We start from the raw sequence: 15,414 nt of genomic DNA on the forward strand, positions 1-15,414 counted from the left end.
GCCGGCTGCGGGAGAGAAGGGGCCACTTCTTCCCCTGAGCCGTGAGTTCCGTCCAGCAGTGCCCGCTGGGGTGCGGGGCCCTGGGGCTGGAGGGGGCCAGGGAGGGGGCTGTGGGATCCGGGAGTGGGCTGGGGAGGGATGCCCAGCAGGGAGCATCTGGAAAACCAGCCTCCTGCCTGGGACCCGCCCCAGCCTGACACCCATGTTATCCTATGGACAGAGGCGCTGTCCCCTGGCAGCCAGGGCTGGCCCCAATGCCCCAGTGCGGCGCTAGGGGGCGCGGTGCTGCAGGGCTCAGTAGGGGGCGCTCTCCCCTGGCAGCCAGGGCTGGCCCCAATGCCCCAGTGCAGCGCTAGGGGGCGCTGTGCTGCAGGGAGCAAGGAGCAGGGCTCAGCAGGGGGCGCTCTCCCTTGGTGGTCAGGGCTGGCCCCATTGCCCCAGTGTGGCACTAGGGGGCGCTGGGCTTCAGGGAGCGAGGCAGGGCCTCAGTAGGGGGCGCTCTCCTCTGGCAGCCAGGGCTGGCCCCAATGCCCCAGTGCGGCACTAGGGGGCGCTGTGCTGCAGGGAGCAGGGCTCAGCAGGGGGCGCTCTCCCCTGGCAGCCAGGGCTGGTCCCAATGCCCCAGTGCGGCACTAGGGGGCGCTGTGTTGCAGGGAGCAGGGCTCAGCAGGGGGCGCTCTCCCCTGGCAGCCAGGGCTGGTCCCAATACCCCCGTGCGGTGCTAGGGGGCGCTGTGCTGCAGTGGATGAGTTGCATGTGATTTTTCGGGAGTTACAAACACAATCTGAAGTTGTTTCTCTCCAAATCCCTTGCCCAGCCCCGGGGACCTGGTCCTAATGGCCTTTGAGACGATCCGCCAGGGCCGGGAGCGACTCATTGCCCTCCTTCTCACAACCCCCGACCCCGTCTTGGACGAAGTGGCCTCGCTGGGGATAGTCACCGAGGAGGAGTACGAGGCCTTGGAGAAGCTCGCGGAGCCCAGGGAGAGGATCCGAAGGCTGCTGATAAAGATCCAGAGGAAGGGGGAGCGCGGCTGTGAGCAGTTCCTGGAGTGTCTGCAGAGCCTCTTCCCAGACTTCCCGCCGGATTTACAGCCCCCAGGACGCCGTGAGTTGGGGCTTTCTGAGTCATTTCACTTCTTGGCAGGATTCCATAGAAGAGATGTAAAATGTAGCCAGGAGATATAGCGACGTAGCTGCATATTGGTGACAGGTTGGGCCAATGGTTAGAGCAGGGGGCAGGGGCTAGGAGTCAGGTCTCCTGGGCAGGGCTGGCTCCAGGCACCAGCGAAGGAAGCAGGTGCTTGGGGCGGCCGATGGAAAGGGGTGGCACGTCAGGGTCTTCGGCAGCAATTCGGTGGCGGGTCCCTAAGTCCCTCTCTTCCTCTTTGAGCTGCTGCTGCCGAAGTGCCGCCAAAAAGGAAGAGAGGGAGCGAAGAACCCGCCGCCGAATTGCCACAGAAGAAAGAAGCGGCGCGATTGAGGTGCTGCCGAACTGCAGCCGATCGGCTTTATCTTTTTTATTTTTTTTTTCCGCTTAGCCGCCTGGGGCTTTCCTAACAGATCAACCTCAGCATGTCTGTAACATTCCTTGAAATTAGGGCTGTCGAGCAATTTAAAAAATTAATCGCGATTAAAAAACTTAGTCGCAATTAATCATGCGATTAATCGTGCTGTTAACAATAGAATACCATTTATTTTAAATATATTTGGACATTTACTACATTGTCAAATAAACTACTTTCCTTTACAACAAAGAATATAACGTCTACAGTGCTCACTTTATATTTATTTTTATTACAAATATTTGCACTGTAAAAAACAAAAAAAATTGTATGAGGTGAATTGAAAAATACAAGTACTGTAGTGCAATCTCTTTACCATGAAAGTTGAACTTACAAATGTAGAATTATGTACAAAAAAACCTGCATTCAAAAATAAAACAATGTAAAACTTTAAAGCCTATGAGTCCACTCAGTCCTACTTCTTGTTCAGCCAATTACTCTGATAAACAAGGTTGGTTACAATTTGCAGGCGATAATGCTGCCTGCTTCTTGTTTACAATGTCACCTGAAAGTGAGAACAGGTATTCACATGGCACTATTGTAGCTGGCATTGCAAGATATTTACGTGCTAGATGTGCTAAAGATTCATATGTCCTTTCATGCTTCAACTACCAATCCAGAGGTAGTGATTGTCAGAATAAGAAGTAGAACCGAGTGGACTTGTAGGCTCTAAAGTTTGACACTGTTTTGTTTTTGAGTGCAGTTATGTAACCAAAAAAAAAAAATCTCCATTTGTAAGTTACACTTTCACAATAAAGAGTTTGCACTTCTACTTGTATGAGGTGAATTGAAAAATACTTTCTTTTATTTATCATTTTTAAAGTGCATATATTTGTAATAAAAAATAATAATATAAAAGTGAGCACTGTGCACTTCGTATTCTATGTTGTAACTGAAATCAATATTGAAAACATAGAAAAACATCCAAAAATATTTAATACATTTCAGTTGGTATCCTATTGTTATAAGTGCAACTAATCACAATTAATTGTTTGAGTTAATCGCATGAGTTAACTGCGATTAATTGACAGCCATACTGGAAACCTGAGGATTTAGCCCCAAATCCCCGTTCTGACCCTTGCCCTAAAAAACTTGTCAGCCTCCAGTGTAATGCCCTTTTGCTGTAGACCACAGGATTTCTCTCACTATTTTAACCTTTTTCTTCACTGCTGATCTAACTAACATGCAGGGCAGCAGCCGGCAGCCTCTGGGGAGTGGCCAAGGGCTTTAGCGGGCCATGGAGACACATCTCTCTTGTCCAAAGAAGTTCCCGGAATTGCAAAGAAATCTGTAAAGCACTGATGAGGTGTCTATTTGTTGTCCCTTTGCAGGGTGCGTAACTCAGACAAATGATGCAGAGAGTCTGGAAGGTGGCGCATTCTCCGAGAAGAACGAAGCAGAAAACCCAGAAGCTGCTGTAACCTTGGGCACAAATGAGCTAGAGAACCCAGGAGGTGCCACATCCCTAGAGAAGAATGATCTAGAAAATCCAGAAAACACTCCACCTCATGAGGAGAATGATCTAGGAAATCCAGATGGTAGCCCATCGTCAGGGGAGATTGATCCACAGAACTCAGAAGATGCCACGTCTTCAGAGAAGAATGATCCAGAGAAGCTGGAAGAACCTGAGAAGCCAGAAACCATGTTGTCCTCAGGGAAGGGAGTGGTGACACCAAATTCTGCAACAACCCCAATAAAGGATGAACCTGAAAATCCAGGAACTGCTTTACCCTCAAAGAATGATCCAGAGAGTCCAGGAGGTGCCAGATCCTCAGAGAAGGATGCAGCTGCTGTGTCCTCCAAGAGAGCAGATTTCGAAGGTACAGGACAGGTCTCTAGACTTGCCCTGTAGGGCAATGCTTAAGAAGTGTTTATGGTTGTCCTGCACTGGGCACAGAATCTCTGGGGGGTTCTCCTCGGGGCTGGATGGAGAGGGGCAGAGGGAAAGCCGTGCTAGATTTCAGATGCAGGAAAGGTCTAGTTCCTGTGTGTTTGGACCCTTGCAAGAGCAGAAGGTTGCGTGAACCCAAAGGGAAACGATTGCCTGTGAACATCCTGAGATGGAAAAAGGTGCTTCCGCTAATTAGCTCCATTGAACCAGGTCAACTCAACCAGAAGCCACTTCACATTGCTTAAAACCTTGAGATCAATTTCAGTGGCTCCAGCTACGAGCTTGGCTCCTCCTCTATCATTCCAGCAGGGGCTAAGCTAGAACTCCAGGGAGCCTGCAGTTCTCAAAGGGGTTCCTGAGATGAAGCAAGAATCTAAGGCTGCCCCTTGAAGCCCTAGGCTAGACAAAGTCTATGGCCCAGTTCTTAGGCTCCTAGGTGAGGCTAAGAAACTTTCACTTGTTTTGCTTTGTAGGGTCTGGAAATATCCCCAGCCATGGAGAAGAAGGAAAAACCGCTGCAGGAAAAGGGACTATTGAAGGTAGGGTCTATCCTCAGATCCCACTGAGACCTCTTGGAAGCTCTTCAAGGATGGAAGGGGAAAACTATGGGCTAGTAGGATACAGCAGTCGGGGACTGGGAATCAGGATTCCAGGGTTCTATTCCCACCTAAGGCAAGGGAGTCTGTAGTGTTGGGGAGGGGGACACTGAGAGTCTGGTCTCCTGGGTCCTAGTCTTACTGCAGTTTGGTGGATGGGATTTCAGGAGAACAGATTTGGGAAGCAAGATTGGAGGGATTATCTGGGAAAGATTTGGGCCCGGTTTGGTTCAGTTCCACACAGGGTTAGAGGTTTGATCCGTGATGAATGGAATGAAATTAGCTGTACATGTCTCATAGACTTTAAGGCCAGAAGGGATCATCAGATCATCAGGTCTCATCTCCTGCAAATTGCAGGCCACAGAAACTCACCCACCCACTCCTGTAATAGACCCTTAACTTCTGCCTGAGTTACTGACATCCTCAAATCATGATTTAAAGACTTCACGTTACAGAAAATCCACCATTTGCACTAGTTTAAACCAGCAAGTGATCTGTGCTCCATGCTGCAGAGAAAGGCAAAAACAAAACAAAACAGGGTCTCTGCCAATCTGACCCTGGGAAAAAAATCCTTGCTTCCAGTTTTCAACATCATCCATATCTTCTTATATGATATTCTGGTACTCCCCCGGAGTGGCAATACCTCCCAACTTTGTGTCAGGCCCAAATTTTATTAGCACTCTTTTGCCAAGGTCATTAATAAAAATGTTTAATAAGATTGGTCCCAAGACCGATCCTTGAGGAACTTCACTAGTAACCTCCCTCCAGCCCAACAATTCGCCTTTCAGTACCACCCATTGTAGTCTCCCCTTTAACCAGTTCCTCATCCGACTTTAAATTCTCAAATCAATCCCCATCTTCTCTAATTTAACTAATAATTTCCCACGTGAAACTGTATCAAATGCCTTACTGAATTCCAGGTAGATTAGATCTAGTGCATTTCCTTTGTCTAGATAATCAGTTATCTGAAATAAAGAGATCGGGTTGGTCTGGCACGTGCTACCTTTTGTAAAACCATGGTATATTTTAACCCAATTACCATTTACGTCTCTGTCCTTAACAGCTTTCTTTCAAAATTTGTTCCAGACCCTGCATACAAGTTTTGTTTAACTGACAGTTTCCTAGCTCACGTGTTTTTCCCTTAGGTACTACCTTAGCAATTCCCCAGTCATAGGGTACGACTCCTGAGTTTACAGATTCATTGAAAATCCTTGCAGTTGTGCTTGCAATTTCATGTGCCAGTTCCTTTAATATTTTTGGATGGTGATTATCCAAACCCATCCCAATTTAGTCTGATTAAGCTGTTCCCTTGCTGATCCATCCCCTCTTCCATTCCTTGTAGGCTTTCTGCTTTCTCTTAATCACCTGTGTCAGATGCTTTCTCCCCTAGCTAGGTCTCCAATCCTTCCCTACAATTTTTCCCCCTTTTCTTGGGAAGCAGGCTCCAGATAGTAATTCCAAGCCTCCCTCACATTCAGATCCTTGAGTTCTTTGGTTCAGCCCACTTCCCTAACTAATTCCCTTTATTTCTTAACGTTTGCCCTTTGGAAATCAAGGACCCTAGTTGCAGACCTATTTTTGCTTATTTAGTTTAAACTCGAACCAAGATCGAACCAGCTGTCATGTGAGTTGCCTGACTATTCACCAGTGCCATATCTAAAATGGCATCATCTCTTGCAGGTTCGGCGATGGTTTGGTGAAGAAATCTGTGAGATAGCACATACCCTTTAGTACCCGTAATCCAGTCATGACTACTAGTCTACCATGTTTCTGTGATCCGTATAATATCTGCTTTCACTTCCTTTACCAGTAGTTCAAGTTCCTCCATTTTGTTACCCAGACTCCTTGCATTGGTGTACACACATTTTAGTTGTTATTCCTTGGCTTCGCACAGATTCCTCACCTGATATAGGTACAGTCATTCTACTGCCAGTATCACCTACCTGTTAGCATCATTGTTACTGGCACTGGCTTTCCTCTTAATGTCCATTCTCCTACCCACTGCTGTTCCCTCGTCCATTGCTGTATTCCCCTTTCTTGATTTTCCTCCTGGTCAATATTAGAATCAGACATGGAGATTACCTTAGCAACTCCCCCGAGTTCCTAGTTCAGAGGTCTTTTAATCAGATGTGCCAACCTCCATCCCAGAAGTCTGTTTCCCTCCCTACTCAGGTCGAGTCCATCCCATGAGAACAGTCCTCTGTCCGTGAATGCCTCCCAGTGGGCAAACACCCCAAACATCCCACTGCTTGAACCATCTGTTGCTCATCATAATCTTGTCCCGCCTTTGGTCTCCTTCTTTAGGGACAGGTAGAATCCCACTGATGATCACCTGAGCCTCCATTACTTTACACGTCTTCCCCAGCCTGGCATAGTCACCCTTGATGCATTCCAGTGAGAATCTAGCCGTATCATTTGTTCCCACGTGAAGGAGAGTCAGTGGATTCTTTCCTGCTCCCATTAGGATACTCTTCAGTCTCAGGTCCACATCCTGTATTTTAGCTCTTGGCATAGGGCACACCCCTCTGCTCTCAGGATCAGCTCAGCTGATAGGACTGTCTGTTCTTCTTAGTAGACTTGCCTCTTCCTTATGTTGGTGTGATGCTCTGGCCTTCTTCCTGTTCTTTCTAGCTGCAAGTCCTCTTGTCTCTTCTTCGCTCTTGCAATCTTTGGAGAGTCATCCTCTATCCTCCTGGGGCTCCGAATTCTGGCTAATCTCCGTTGACTCTTTCCCTCTTCATGTAGGACTAGCAAGTTCTTCTCTTCATCCTTGTTCTACCACCTTCTGTTACTGCCTGCTGTGCCCCTTCTCATATTCCAACTCAGGAAACCTGGTCCTGAGCTCTATTTCTCCTTCACTAGCTGGTCTTTTCCTCCACCTAGCTCTTGTAGTCACATGGTTCCAGTGGCCACTTTCCTCATCCAGCAGCCTACCCTCCAGTTGAGCTTCCACCTGCCAGTCTTGACTTTTCCTTTCAGCCTCCTCTTGCCTTCCCTCCATCATCTGCTCGAATCCCCTTTGAAACTCCACCATAGCATCCATCTGCATCTCCAAACCTCAGATCGTCTCTTCCATCAGCTCTGTTAGGCAGCACTTCATCCAAATGAAGCTCTCTTCGGGTACCCGCTCCAGGATAACATACCTCTCACAACTTCCACATCCCGTCATCTTCACCATTTCTTCCACTTCTTGGGTCACTACCAGTGCTGCCTCTGTATCTGTCATAGCCCTCCTGCCTAAGCTGCTGTCAAGGAAAACAAAAACAAAAGGAAAAAACCCAACTAAACAAACACCAAAACAATGACAGAACACCCCACCCTCTCCCCGAAATTCAGCTTACAAATTTCCACACAAATTCCCATGTTTTCAGCTCTGTTTGCTGGCTCCCATGCCAATGCTTCAGTTCAGGGCTCCCATCACCGTGGTGTCTGGGCTGCAGACACAACCCTCATTCCATGGCTCTGCCTTGCTTCATGCTCTGTCAGTCCAGTACCCTCACCCCACCTAACATGGGACTGTGGGATACGGGCTAGTGGGAAGGTCTAAGGTATCTGAGCAGGCTTCTCTTCTGGATCCTTAGATGGAGTGATCCCAGACTTGGATGTCTCCATGCCAGAGAGCAGAGCCGAGTCACCAGGAATTGCCTCATCAGTGGAGAGGAATGGAGCTGAGACACCAGGAGCTGGTGCGTCGGTGGAGAAGAGCAGAGCCGAGACACCAGAAGATTCTGTGTCTGTGGACAGGAGTGGAACTGAGGTTCCAGAGACCTCTCCCAACAAAGTTCATGCAGGTAGAGTCCAAACAACATCCCCCATTGCCCCTCTCCCAACCCAGGTCCCTCTGCCCTGGTGGTGAAACAGGAGCTGGGTCTCCATGACCCATTCCAACCTTGGCCACTTGATGAGTTGACCAATGAGGGAGTCAGTTAGGGCTCTCCACATTCCTGTGACTGTTCCATCCAGTGTCTCCATCTCTTTACACCTGCACCCAAGCTACAGCCTACCCTTGGGTGTATTGTCCATCTGTCAAGCATGTGGAAGATGCCAGGATTGTGTTATAAATACTATTTAGAGAGCTGGGCGGGGAATGGAAAGTACATTTTGTGGAGGATTCTGAGATTTCTAAATTTGGGATTCCCCCCCCGATTTGGAACAAATCCCCCAAATTGCAAAATCCTCCATGAAAGAAAATTCCGGGGGGAAATTAATTGTTTCTGGGCCAATGGAAACACAGGCAACTCTCCAGTCTCAGGAACCCAGCTGGCTCTGGGCACGGTCACCTAGCAACCCAGTGAGCTCAGCTGGGCCCAATAAACCCACCCTAATGACTTGTGTTCCCTGATTGGACAAAGGGCTCACAGGTCCCTATTTAAGCCCGGTAGCAAGAGCACCACAGTGGCTGCTCAGTGTATTCCACGCCCATAGCTGAGTCAGTCCTGCTTCCTGTTTCCTGTCCAGCCCTTAGACTTTGGTCCCCTCCGTTGATATTAAACGATCCGGCGTTGGGAAAAGGCTGGTGTTCATCTCTGTATTCACACACTGGTCTCAGCACCTAGAGCTGCGTCTTGCACGGCTCAGGCCCAGAGAAATCACAGCTGGGGTCTGTAGATATTTCCTTGGTCTGTGAGTGGGAGCGTGGGGAGATTCCACCCCAGGGAGGTGAAGGCCTGAGGCCTAAATCTTGGGAAAAGTGAGACTGAAAGGAGGCCAAGGTGCAGCTGGCCCTGAGCTGTGATGCCATCCCGGGTGGTGACACCTTCTATTACATCTGCAGGGAGAAGAGGAGCCGTGAAGACCGTCTTGTCCAAGCTGAGACTCAGGAAGTTCAGAAATGGGAAACTGAGGCTGAGGGATCTCCTGGAAATCAGCCCGGAAAGCCTGAAGGACTGGACTCCTTACGTCTTGGGAGATTTGCCTTGGCACTTCCTGAGAAAGCTCATGGCTCTGAACGGGACAGCCAGAAGCACAAGCCTTGGACAGGGGACATCTGATGAGGACACAAGTGAGGATGAGGAGGGTAGGGTGAGTGGGGATGTGTTTTCTCTAAGGGAAGACAAGTCTAGGGCCTCTCTACATCCCCTTGATGTTCTCTGTGCCGTGCTGCTTTGCTCAGACAGTTTCCTGCAGCAGGAGATCCTGTCCAAAATGTCCATGTGCCAGTTTGCCCTCCCTCTGCTGCTACCCGCCCTCGACACCCCCAAGTGCACCCTAATGCTGTGGGCCATGAGGGACATTGTGAGGAAGTGGAGGCCGCACTCCCTGGCAGACAGCAGAGGGTTCAGAGCGGAGAGCCTGGTGCTCACGTCAATGCCAACCATTTCCTTTGTGCGGCTGGGGAGCTGCAGCTTCTCCAAGTCCAAACTCCTCAATGAGGTTCTCAGCCCCTCCCAGCAGCACCACGATTTCTTTATTCACCGCGACATGGATTCTGGGAATGTCCCTCGGGAAATCGCAGATGGGCTGGTCGAGATTTCCTGGTATTTTCCTGCTGGGAGGGAGAATTTGGATCTTTTCCCAGAGCCCATCGCAGTTACAAACCTGCGGGGAGACATTGAGTCGCACTGGCCGCAGTTCAGCTTTTTAACAGAGGTCTCCTCAGCAGTGTTCATAGTTACTGAGAGCATCAGTGAGAAAGAATATGCACTGTTATCATCTCTGCAGGGATCAGCCACTAAATACTACTTCATCCTTAACAGTCAGGCTGGGAAAGCCAAGAAAACGCTGGGATTCCTCAATATATTAGCCCCACTGCTGGATATGAAAAAATCACAACTTCTGGTGAAAGAGCAGAGCAACAACAGTGCAGAGCTGGTGAAAAAGCTGCGATCCACCCTACAGGGCATCATGAGCTCCTCTCCCAAGAGCACAAGCATCCAACACATGGCTGTGACGGCGCGGGAGCTAGGGATCCAGGTGGATGAAGATGATGGAGAATGTTGGACCGCCTTGGAGCACGTTCAAGAAATCACCTCTGAAATACAGGACATGGCAAAGTACAAGAGGGAAATGCTGAGGCTCCAAGGGGATCTGTGGAAGAACTTGGCTAAAGTGGAGAAAGAGCTGTGCCGGATGAAAGGCCAACGGGACGTCTCTCCGGAAGACTATAGATCCCAGCTGAGAGAAAGGTGGTTGGAGCTACGCAGGCAGCAGAACCAGTGTGACCTCACCAGCGGGATGGTTAAATTTATTAGTGGGATAGGACAACTGTGTCCAGCCGAGAAACATCACTTCCTGAAATGGATGAAGTTCCACCTGGATCACATCGCCAGGGGGAACCTCTCTAGCCTCCGGGCTGAGTATAAAGAGAAATGTCGCACTCTAGGGGATGACACACAACAGCTGGCAGAACTAGATGAACTAATCTCTGCCAGCTCCTTAGGGGTGGAGCATTTCCTGCGCGAGTTGGGGCAATTTTACGAGGCTGAATGCTCGATGGTGAAAGAAAGGAACTTGGGGAACATCCAAAGACAATTTGTTTGTCTCCCAGGCATAGCAGCTGACCTGATGCTGGAAGGGTTTCCCATGGAGCTGATTGATGGAGATGCAGCCAACATCCCATTGCAATGGGTGACAGATGTTCTGACAGAGCTCCATGCCAAGCTGGGGGGAAGGTCCAGAATGGTGGTTATAACAGTGCTGGGAGTGCAGAGCACTGGGAAATCCACCCTCCTCAACACCATGTTCGGCCTGCAGTTTGCAGTGAGCAGTGGCCGATGTACGCGAGGAGCCTTCATGTCCCTCATTAAAGTGGCAGAGAACTTTCAGCAGGAACTGGGCTGTGATTTCATCCTGGTGATAGACACAGAAGGACTGAAAGCCCCTGAACTGGCCAAGCTGGAGGACAGTTATGAACACGACAATGAGCTGGCCACACTGGTGATTGGACTGAGTGACATAACCATCGTTAACATGGCCATGGAGAACGCCACCGAAATGAAGGATGTTCTGCAAATTGTGGTCCATGCATTTCTGAGAATGGAGGAAATCGGGCACAAACCCAACTGCCAGTTTGTGCATCAGAATGTCAGTGATGTGTCTGCGCATGAACAAAACATGAGGGACAGGAAACACCTCCTGGAGCAGCTGGATGAAATGACCAAAGCTGCAGCGAGGTTGGAAAAACAAAGCAGGGTGATGAAATTTTCTGACATCATGGACTATGATCCGGAGAAGCACAGTTGGTACATCCCTGGGCTGTGGCATGGAGTCCCTCCCATGGCGCCAGTGAATATGGGATACAGCGAGAGCGTGTGTGAGCTGAAGAAATATCTGTTGGAATTTATGAGACACCGATCCCCTCGCAGAGCCTCCAAGAACGTTCCCCAGTTCATCAAATGGGTGAGGAGCCTCTGGAACGCCGTGAAACACGAGAACTTCATCTTCAGTTTCAGAAACAGCCTGGTTGCTGAAGCCTATACTCAGCTGTCTGTGATGTACGCGGAGTGGGAGTGGGATTTCCGCAAGGAGATACATCTCTGGATGTCCAAAACAGAAACCACCATCCAGAACCAATCCCCAGATGATCTGGGTCCAGGCACCTTTGAGAAACTAAGGCTGGAAATTCACCAGATTCTGCACAGTGGGGAGCAGAAGATGCTGCAGAGTCTTCAGAGCTACTTTGAGAGTGGAGCTGGAAATCTACACCTGGTAGAGAAATACAGAGAAGACTTTCACCGAAGCGTGACATTTCTCCGACATGAACTGGAGAGCCATCTGCTCTGCAAGTCTGAAGAGGCCATTCGTATCCAGAAAGGTCGGAGCAAGATAGACCATCTGCAGACCGGGTACATGAAAACCATTGAAGGGAAGGTGGATGGGCTCTTGCGGGACTGCAGGGAAAGGGACAAGGCGCTAAAGCCCTATGAACTGAAAAGGGAGTTTGCCAAGATGTGGAAGGAAACCTTATCAGAGCTGCCACTGGAGAGCTTACCCCTACGCCAAATTCATAAAGACATCCACTACCAGCTGTGCAAGGACCTGGAGAACAGAGGGAGTTTGGTCAAGCAGATGCTCCATAAAGCCCAGAACTTGTTGACCTATCAAAGCAAACCGTTCTGCATGAAGAAGGAGTATCTGGACTTGGCTTGGCACAAAGCAGCTGTGGAGTTTATAACGCAGCAATGTACGCGTGAATTGGAAGAGTTCACAAAGTCCCTGATGGAGGAGTGTAGGAAGTATGTTGGGCAGAAGGTCCACTCCCAAGGGGATTACGACCAGACCTACTGCAGGGAATTGCTGTGGATGATCAACCAGAGGCTCCAGGAGAACGTCACTGGGAAGATTCGCATCAGTGCTTCCTTTGAAGTCGATTTAAAGCTTCACATCCTGGGGGAAGCGGCCAGCACCTTCCAGAAGATGCACGAAGACTTTCTCAAGAAGAACGACCCTCAGTGTCGCCTGGAGGAGCTGAGACCTCAGTATTTCTCCACCTTCAGAGACCTTTACTATGAGAAGGATGCCTGCCAGAAGAGAGCTTTTGATTTCAGCCACCAGTGTTTGATACCTGCTTTATGGGAATATATGAAGAAAAGACTCGGGATTGAGATCGTGGACGACTTTCTCAGCAGTGGAGAGTCCATCGAGTATGGCAGCCGGAGCTTCTTCCAGTTCACTGTGCAGAAGAAACTGCTGGAGGAGATGGACTTCAATAACTACATGAAATACGTCAGCAACTATGAAGGGTTTGTAAAGGCCTGGATCCAGACATGTCTGATCAGCCACTACAGAGAGACTGGGGGCTTGGGAGAACTGGAGAGAATGGTTCTAGCCACGATAATGAAGAAAATCCGGGACGCTCTGGAGAGCTCTGAGTGCCAAGACACCCTCACCATCTCTGAGTTCTTGGAGCAATTTTGCCAAGTGATGTGCAAAGAGCTGGTCATCTCCAAGGACAATTTGGAGGTGATCCTCTTCAAAAACACAGCCAGTGTCAGGCAGTTCTCAGCCGACATCCAGACCTTCCTCCCCCAGGTGGAAGAAAGCATCCTCTTGGGATGGGAAGAGCTGGGTGGGGAGATGGTCTTCACACAGCTCCAGTTCAAGCCCCAGGATGAGATCTTCAAGCACGTGTTCGGCTGTGGGAAGCAGTGTCCGTTCTGTAAAGTCCCCTGTGAAGCAGGAGGCAGCGACCACAAGCAGCATTTTGCATCAGTGCATCGGCCTAAAGGGCTGGGGGGCTACAGTTATGAGACAACTGACAGGCTTGTGTATTCTTTGTGCTCCTCTGATGTAGCTTCTAGTAAATCATTTAAAAACCTGAACACGGCATTTAAATGGCATCCCTACAAAGATTATCGCCAATTCTACCCCACCTGGTGCATCCAACCGGACCCCAGCATCAGCGCCTCCGATTATTGGAAGTTCATATTCACAAAGTTCAATCACCAGTTTGCCAGAGAGTACAATGTGCAGCCTGCCAATCTCCCCCCTGAGTGGAAGAAAATAACCAAGGAGCAGGCTCTGCAGAGCATTCGAGAGGCCTTTAACATGGAATAGAGGCTGCCTGTCTGCATTATGATACGGTCTTTAATTCTCGAAGTTCCTTCCAGTCCTAGAATCTATGAATCTATAAACTAGGGTCCTTGATTTCCAAAGGGCGACCCCTTTCACATCGCAAGCCTCTGAGTGCGACCCCCCCCAATAAGTTAAACATACTGTTTAATATATTTAACACCATTATAAATGCCGGAGGCAAGCGGGGTTTGGGGTGGAGGTTGACAGCTTGTGACCCCCTATGTAATGACCTTGCGACCCCGTGAAGGGTCCCAACCCCCAGTTTGAGAACCCTGGCCTAGGCTTAAAAAAAATAAATTGAAAAACAAAACAGTTCCATCGTGTGACATCATATTGACACCTCCCTAACTCCCCAGCAGGCCTTGAACCTTTAGATGCCCCGCACACATCTCTACTGGTTAATCTAACCAAGTAACTGATAGCAGTAATGGGTTGTCATCCTCCATGGGGACCGGCCACCACAGGTGAGTGAGGGACATACTTTGCCAGTGGGTTTCATAGCTATTTGCTGACAGCATAGGACAGGTGAAACTCAGGAATTCGGGGTTCTGTCTCTGATTCTGAGGGAAGCGTGCTCTATTGGTCATGTCATAGATCCATCTGTCCACCCATCTTCCAGCTTGACCCGTTCTGACCCATCTCTTCTAATATGTCCCTGCACCGTCCCAGTCTCCCCCCTCCCAGCTTCTTCTTCACGACACATTCCAGTCCCCAGCTGAAAACAGGGCATCATAATGGAACATATCAGGCAACCTTTGCTACAGGGAACACTACCAGCCATGCTTATAGTATAGCTGTACCATGGGCTTCTTCCCACCGAGAGGTAGAAATATGGCAGGGTCATTTCCCTGATGGTGGTGGGTGGTTTATAACATTTCCCAGGTGCCTTCTGGGAGAAATCTGGAGACCCTCCCACATTGACCCCTGGTGGTCCATAAGTCACCTCCTGCTGGAATCCATATCCTCCAGCCACACACAGGGACAGGGAAATCGGCAAATGGCAGTGAGCCATTGGGTTGGTGGATCTGGGCTGCAGCATCCAATTTGCTTTTCCTGATAGCTGGTGGCTCTCTGGTGAATTGCACTGAATGGGTCATTGGCTGGAGGTGAAGGGACCAAGCTAGAATGGGGTGAGTGAATAAGGTTTCCTGGCTTATTCATCTCTGGGTGTGTGGAAAACCAGGGCCTCTGTCTCCAGTAGGAGGTAACATTGTTGGTTCGACACTCACTGTCACATCTGTTTGTTGGGAGGTAACACAGTATCTTTTGAACACCCCATCCATTCAATTCCTACATTTCAGGGAACGTTCTAGACATCGGTTGGCAGAACCCTACTAATCTTGGATCAAATTGGAAAATCCGGAAGGGAGAAATGGGAGACACACAGAGAACCCCTGGCTTCTGGCCAGCAAAGACATTAATTTCAACCAGCTCTGAAATTGTAGATCAAAGAACGAGTTGATGGAAGAAATTAACCCCTTCCAGCCTAAAAACACCCCCATCTCAGCGCTGCTCAGTCCCTCAAGTAGTATAGTGCAGTGCCAGGTCTGGTATGGTTAAGTTGGAGAACAGCTTTCTGTTTGAAGGGCCACTCTTCAAATTGCTCTAAAATCCTCACGTTTACTCAGGTTGCTCTGAAATGTGTGGTGCCTCATGGGGGAATGGGTAGGATTCATGGTCCAACTTTGGGATCATTTGACCAAGGGGATCCCAAGATACAGCCTCCCACAAAAAAACAGTTTTTCATCAGGTTGAGATTGCATCATTGGTGTTTGGTTTTTGGTGTTTATTCCCCCTGAAACCAGGGTTCTGCTCCTGCCTCACATACCTTGAAACTGTTGACACCTGAA

At 49.3% G+C, this 15,414-nt stretch overlaps 1 protein-coding gene across 2 annotated transcripts; it reads left to right on the plus strand.

Moving 5' to 3' along the window:
- The first annotated feature begins 836 nt into the window (after positions 1 to 836).
- On the plus strand, positions 837 to 13,869 carry LOC123370496 (interferon-induced very large GTPase 1-like). Of its 2 annotated transcripts, none has more exons than XM_045017117.1 (5): positions 837 to 1,107; positions 2,896 to 3,384; positions 3,929 to 3,994; positions 7,633 to 7,842; positions 8,826 to 13,869. In XM_045017117.1, exons 1-5 carry the CDS (start codon positions 837 to 839, stop codon positions 13,544 to 13,546), a joined length of 5,757 nt encoding a protein of 1,918 aa, XP_044873052.1. In that variant the 3' UTR covers positions 13,547 to 13,869. The 2 variants fall into 2 exon arrangements, with proteins under 2 accessions (XP_044873052.1, XP_044873053.1); XM_045017118.1 differs by having other exon boundaries at positions 7,669 to 7,842.
- The last annotated feature ends 1,545 nt before the right edge of the window (positions 13,870 to 15,414 follow it).

This window comes from Mauremys mutica, chromosome 4 (assembly GCF_020497125.1).
Source record: "Mauremys mutica isolate MM-2020 ecotype Southern chromosome 4, ASM2049712v1, whole genome shotgun sequence".
Classification (NCBI taxonomy): domain Eukaryota; kingdom Metazoa; phylum Chordata; order Testudines; family Geoemydidae; genus Mauremys; species Mauremys mutica.

What these genes read in the sequence shown, in the direction of transcription:
- LOC123370496 (XM_045017117.1), top strand. Translation starts at nt 837, where the DNA reads ATGGCCTTTGAGACGATCCGCCAGGGCCGGGAGCGACTCATTGCCCTC. An exon ending in TTTACAGCCCCCAGGACGCC is followed by an intron (nt 1,108 to 2,895) that starts GTGAGTTGGGGC and finishes GTCCCTTTGCAG; the next exon opens with GGTGCGTAACTCAGACAAAT. An exon ending in CAAGAGAGCAGATTTCGAAG is followed by an intron (nt 3,385 to 3,928) that starts GTACAGGACAGG and finishes TTTGCTTTGTAG; the next exon opens with GGTCTGGAAATATCCCCAGC.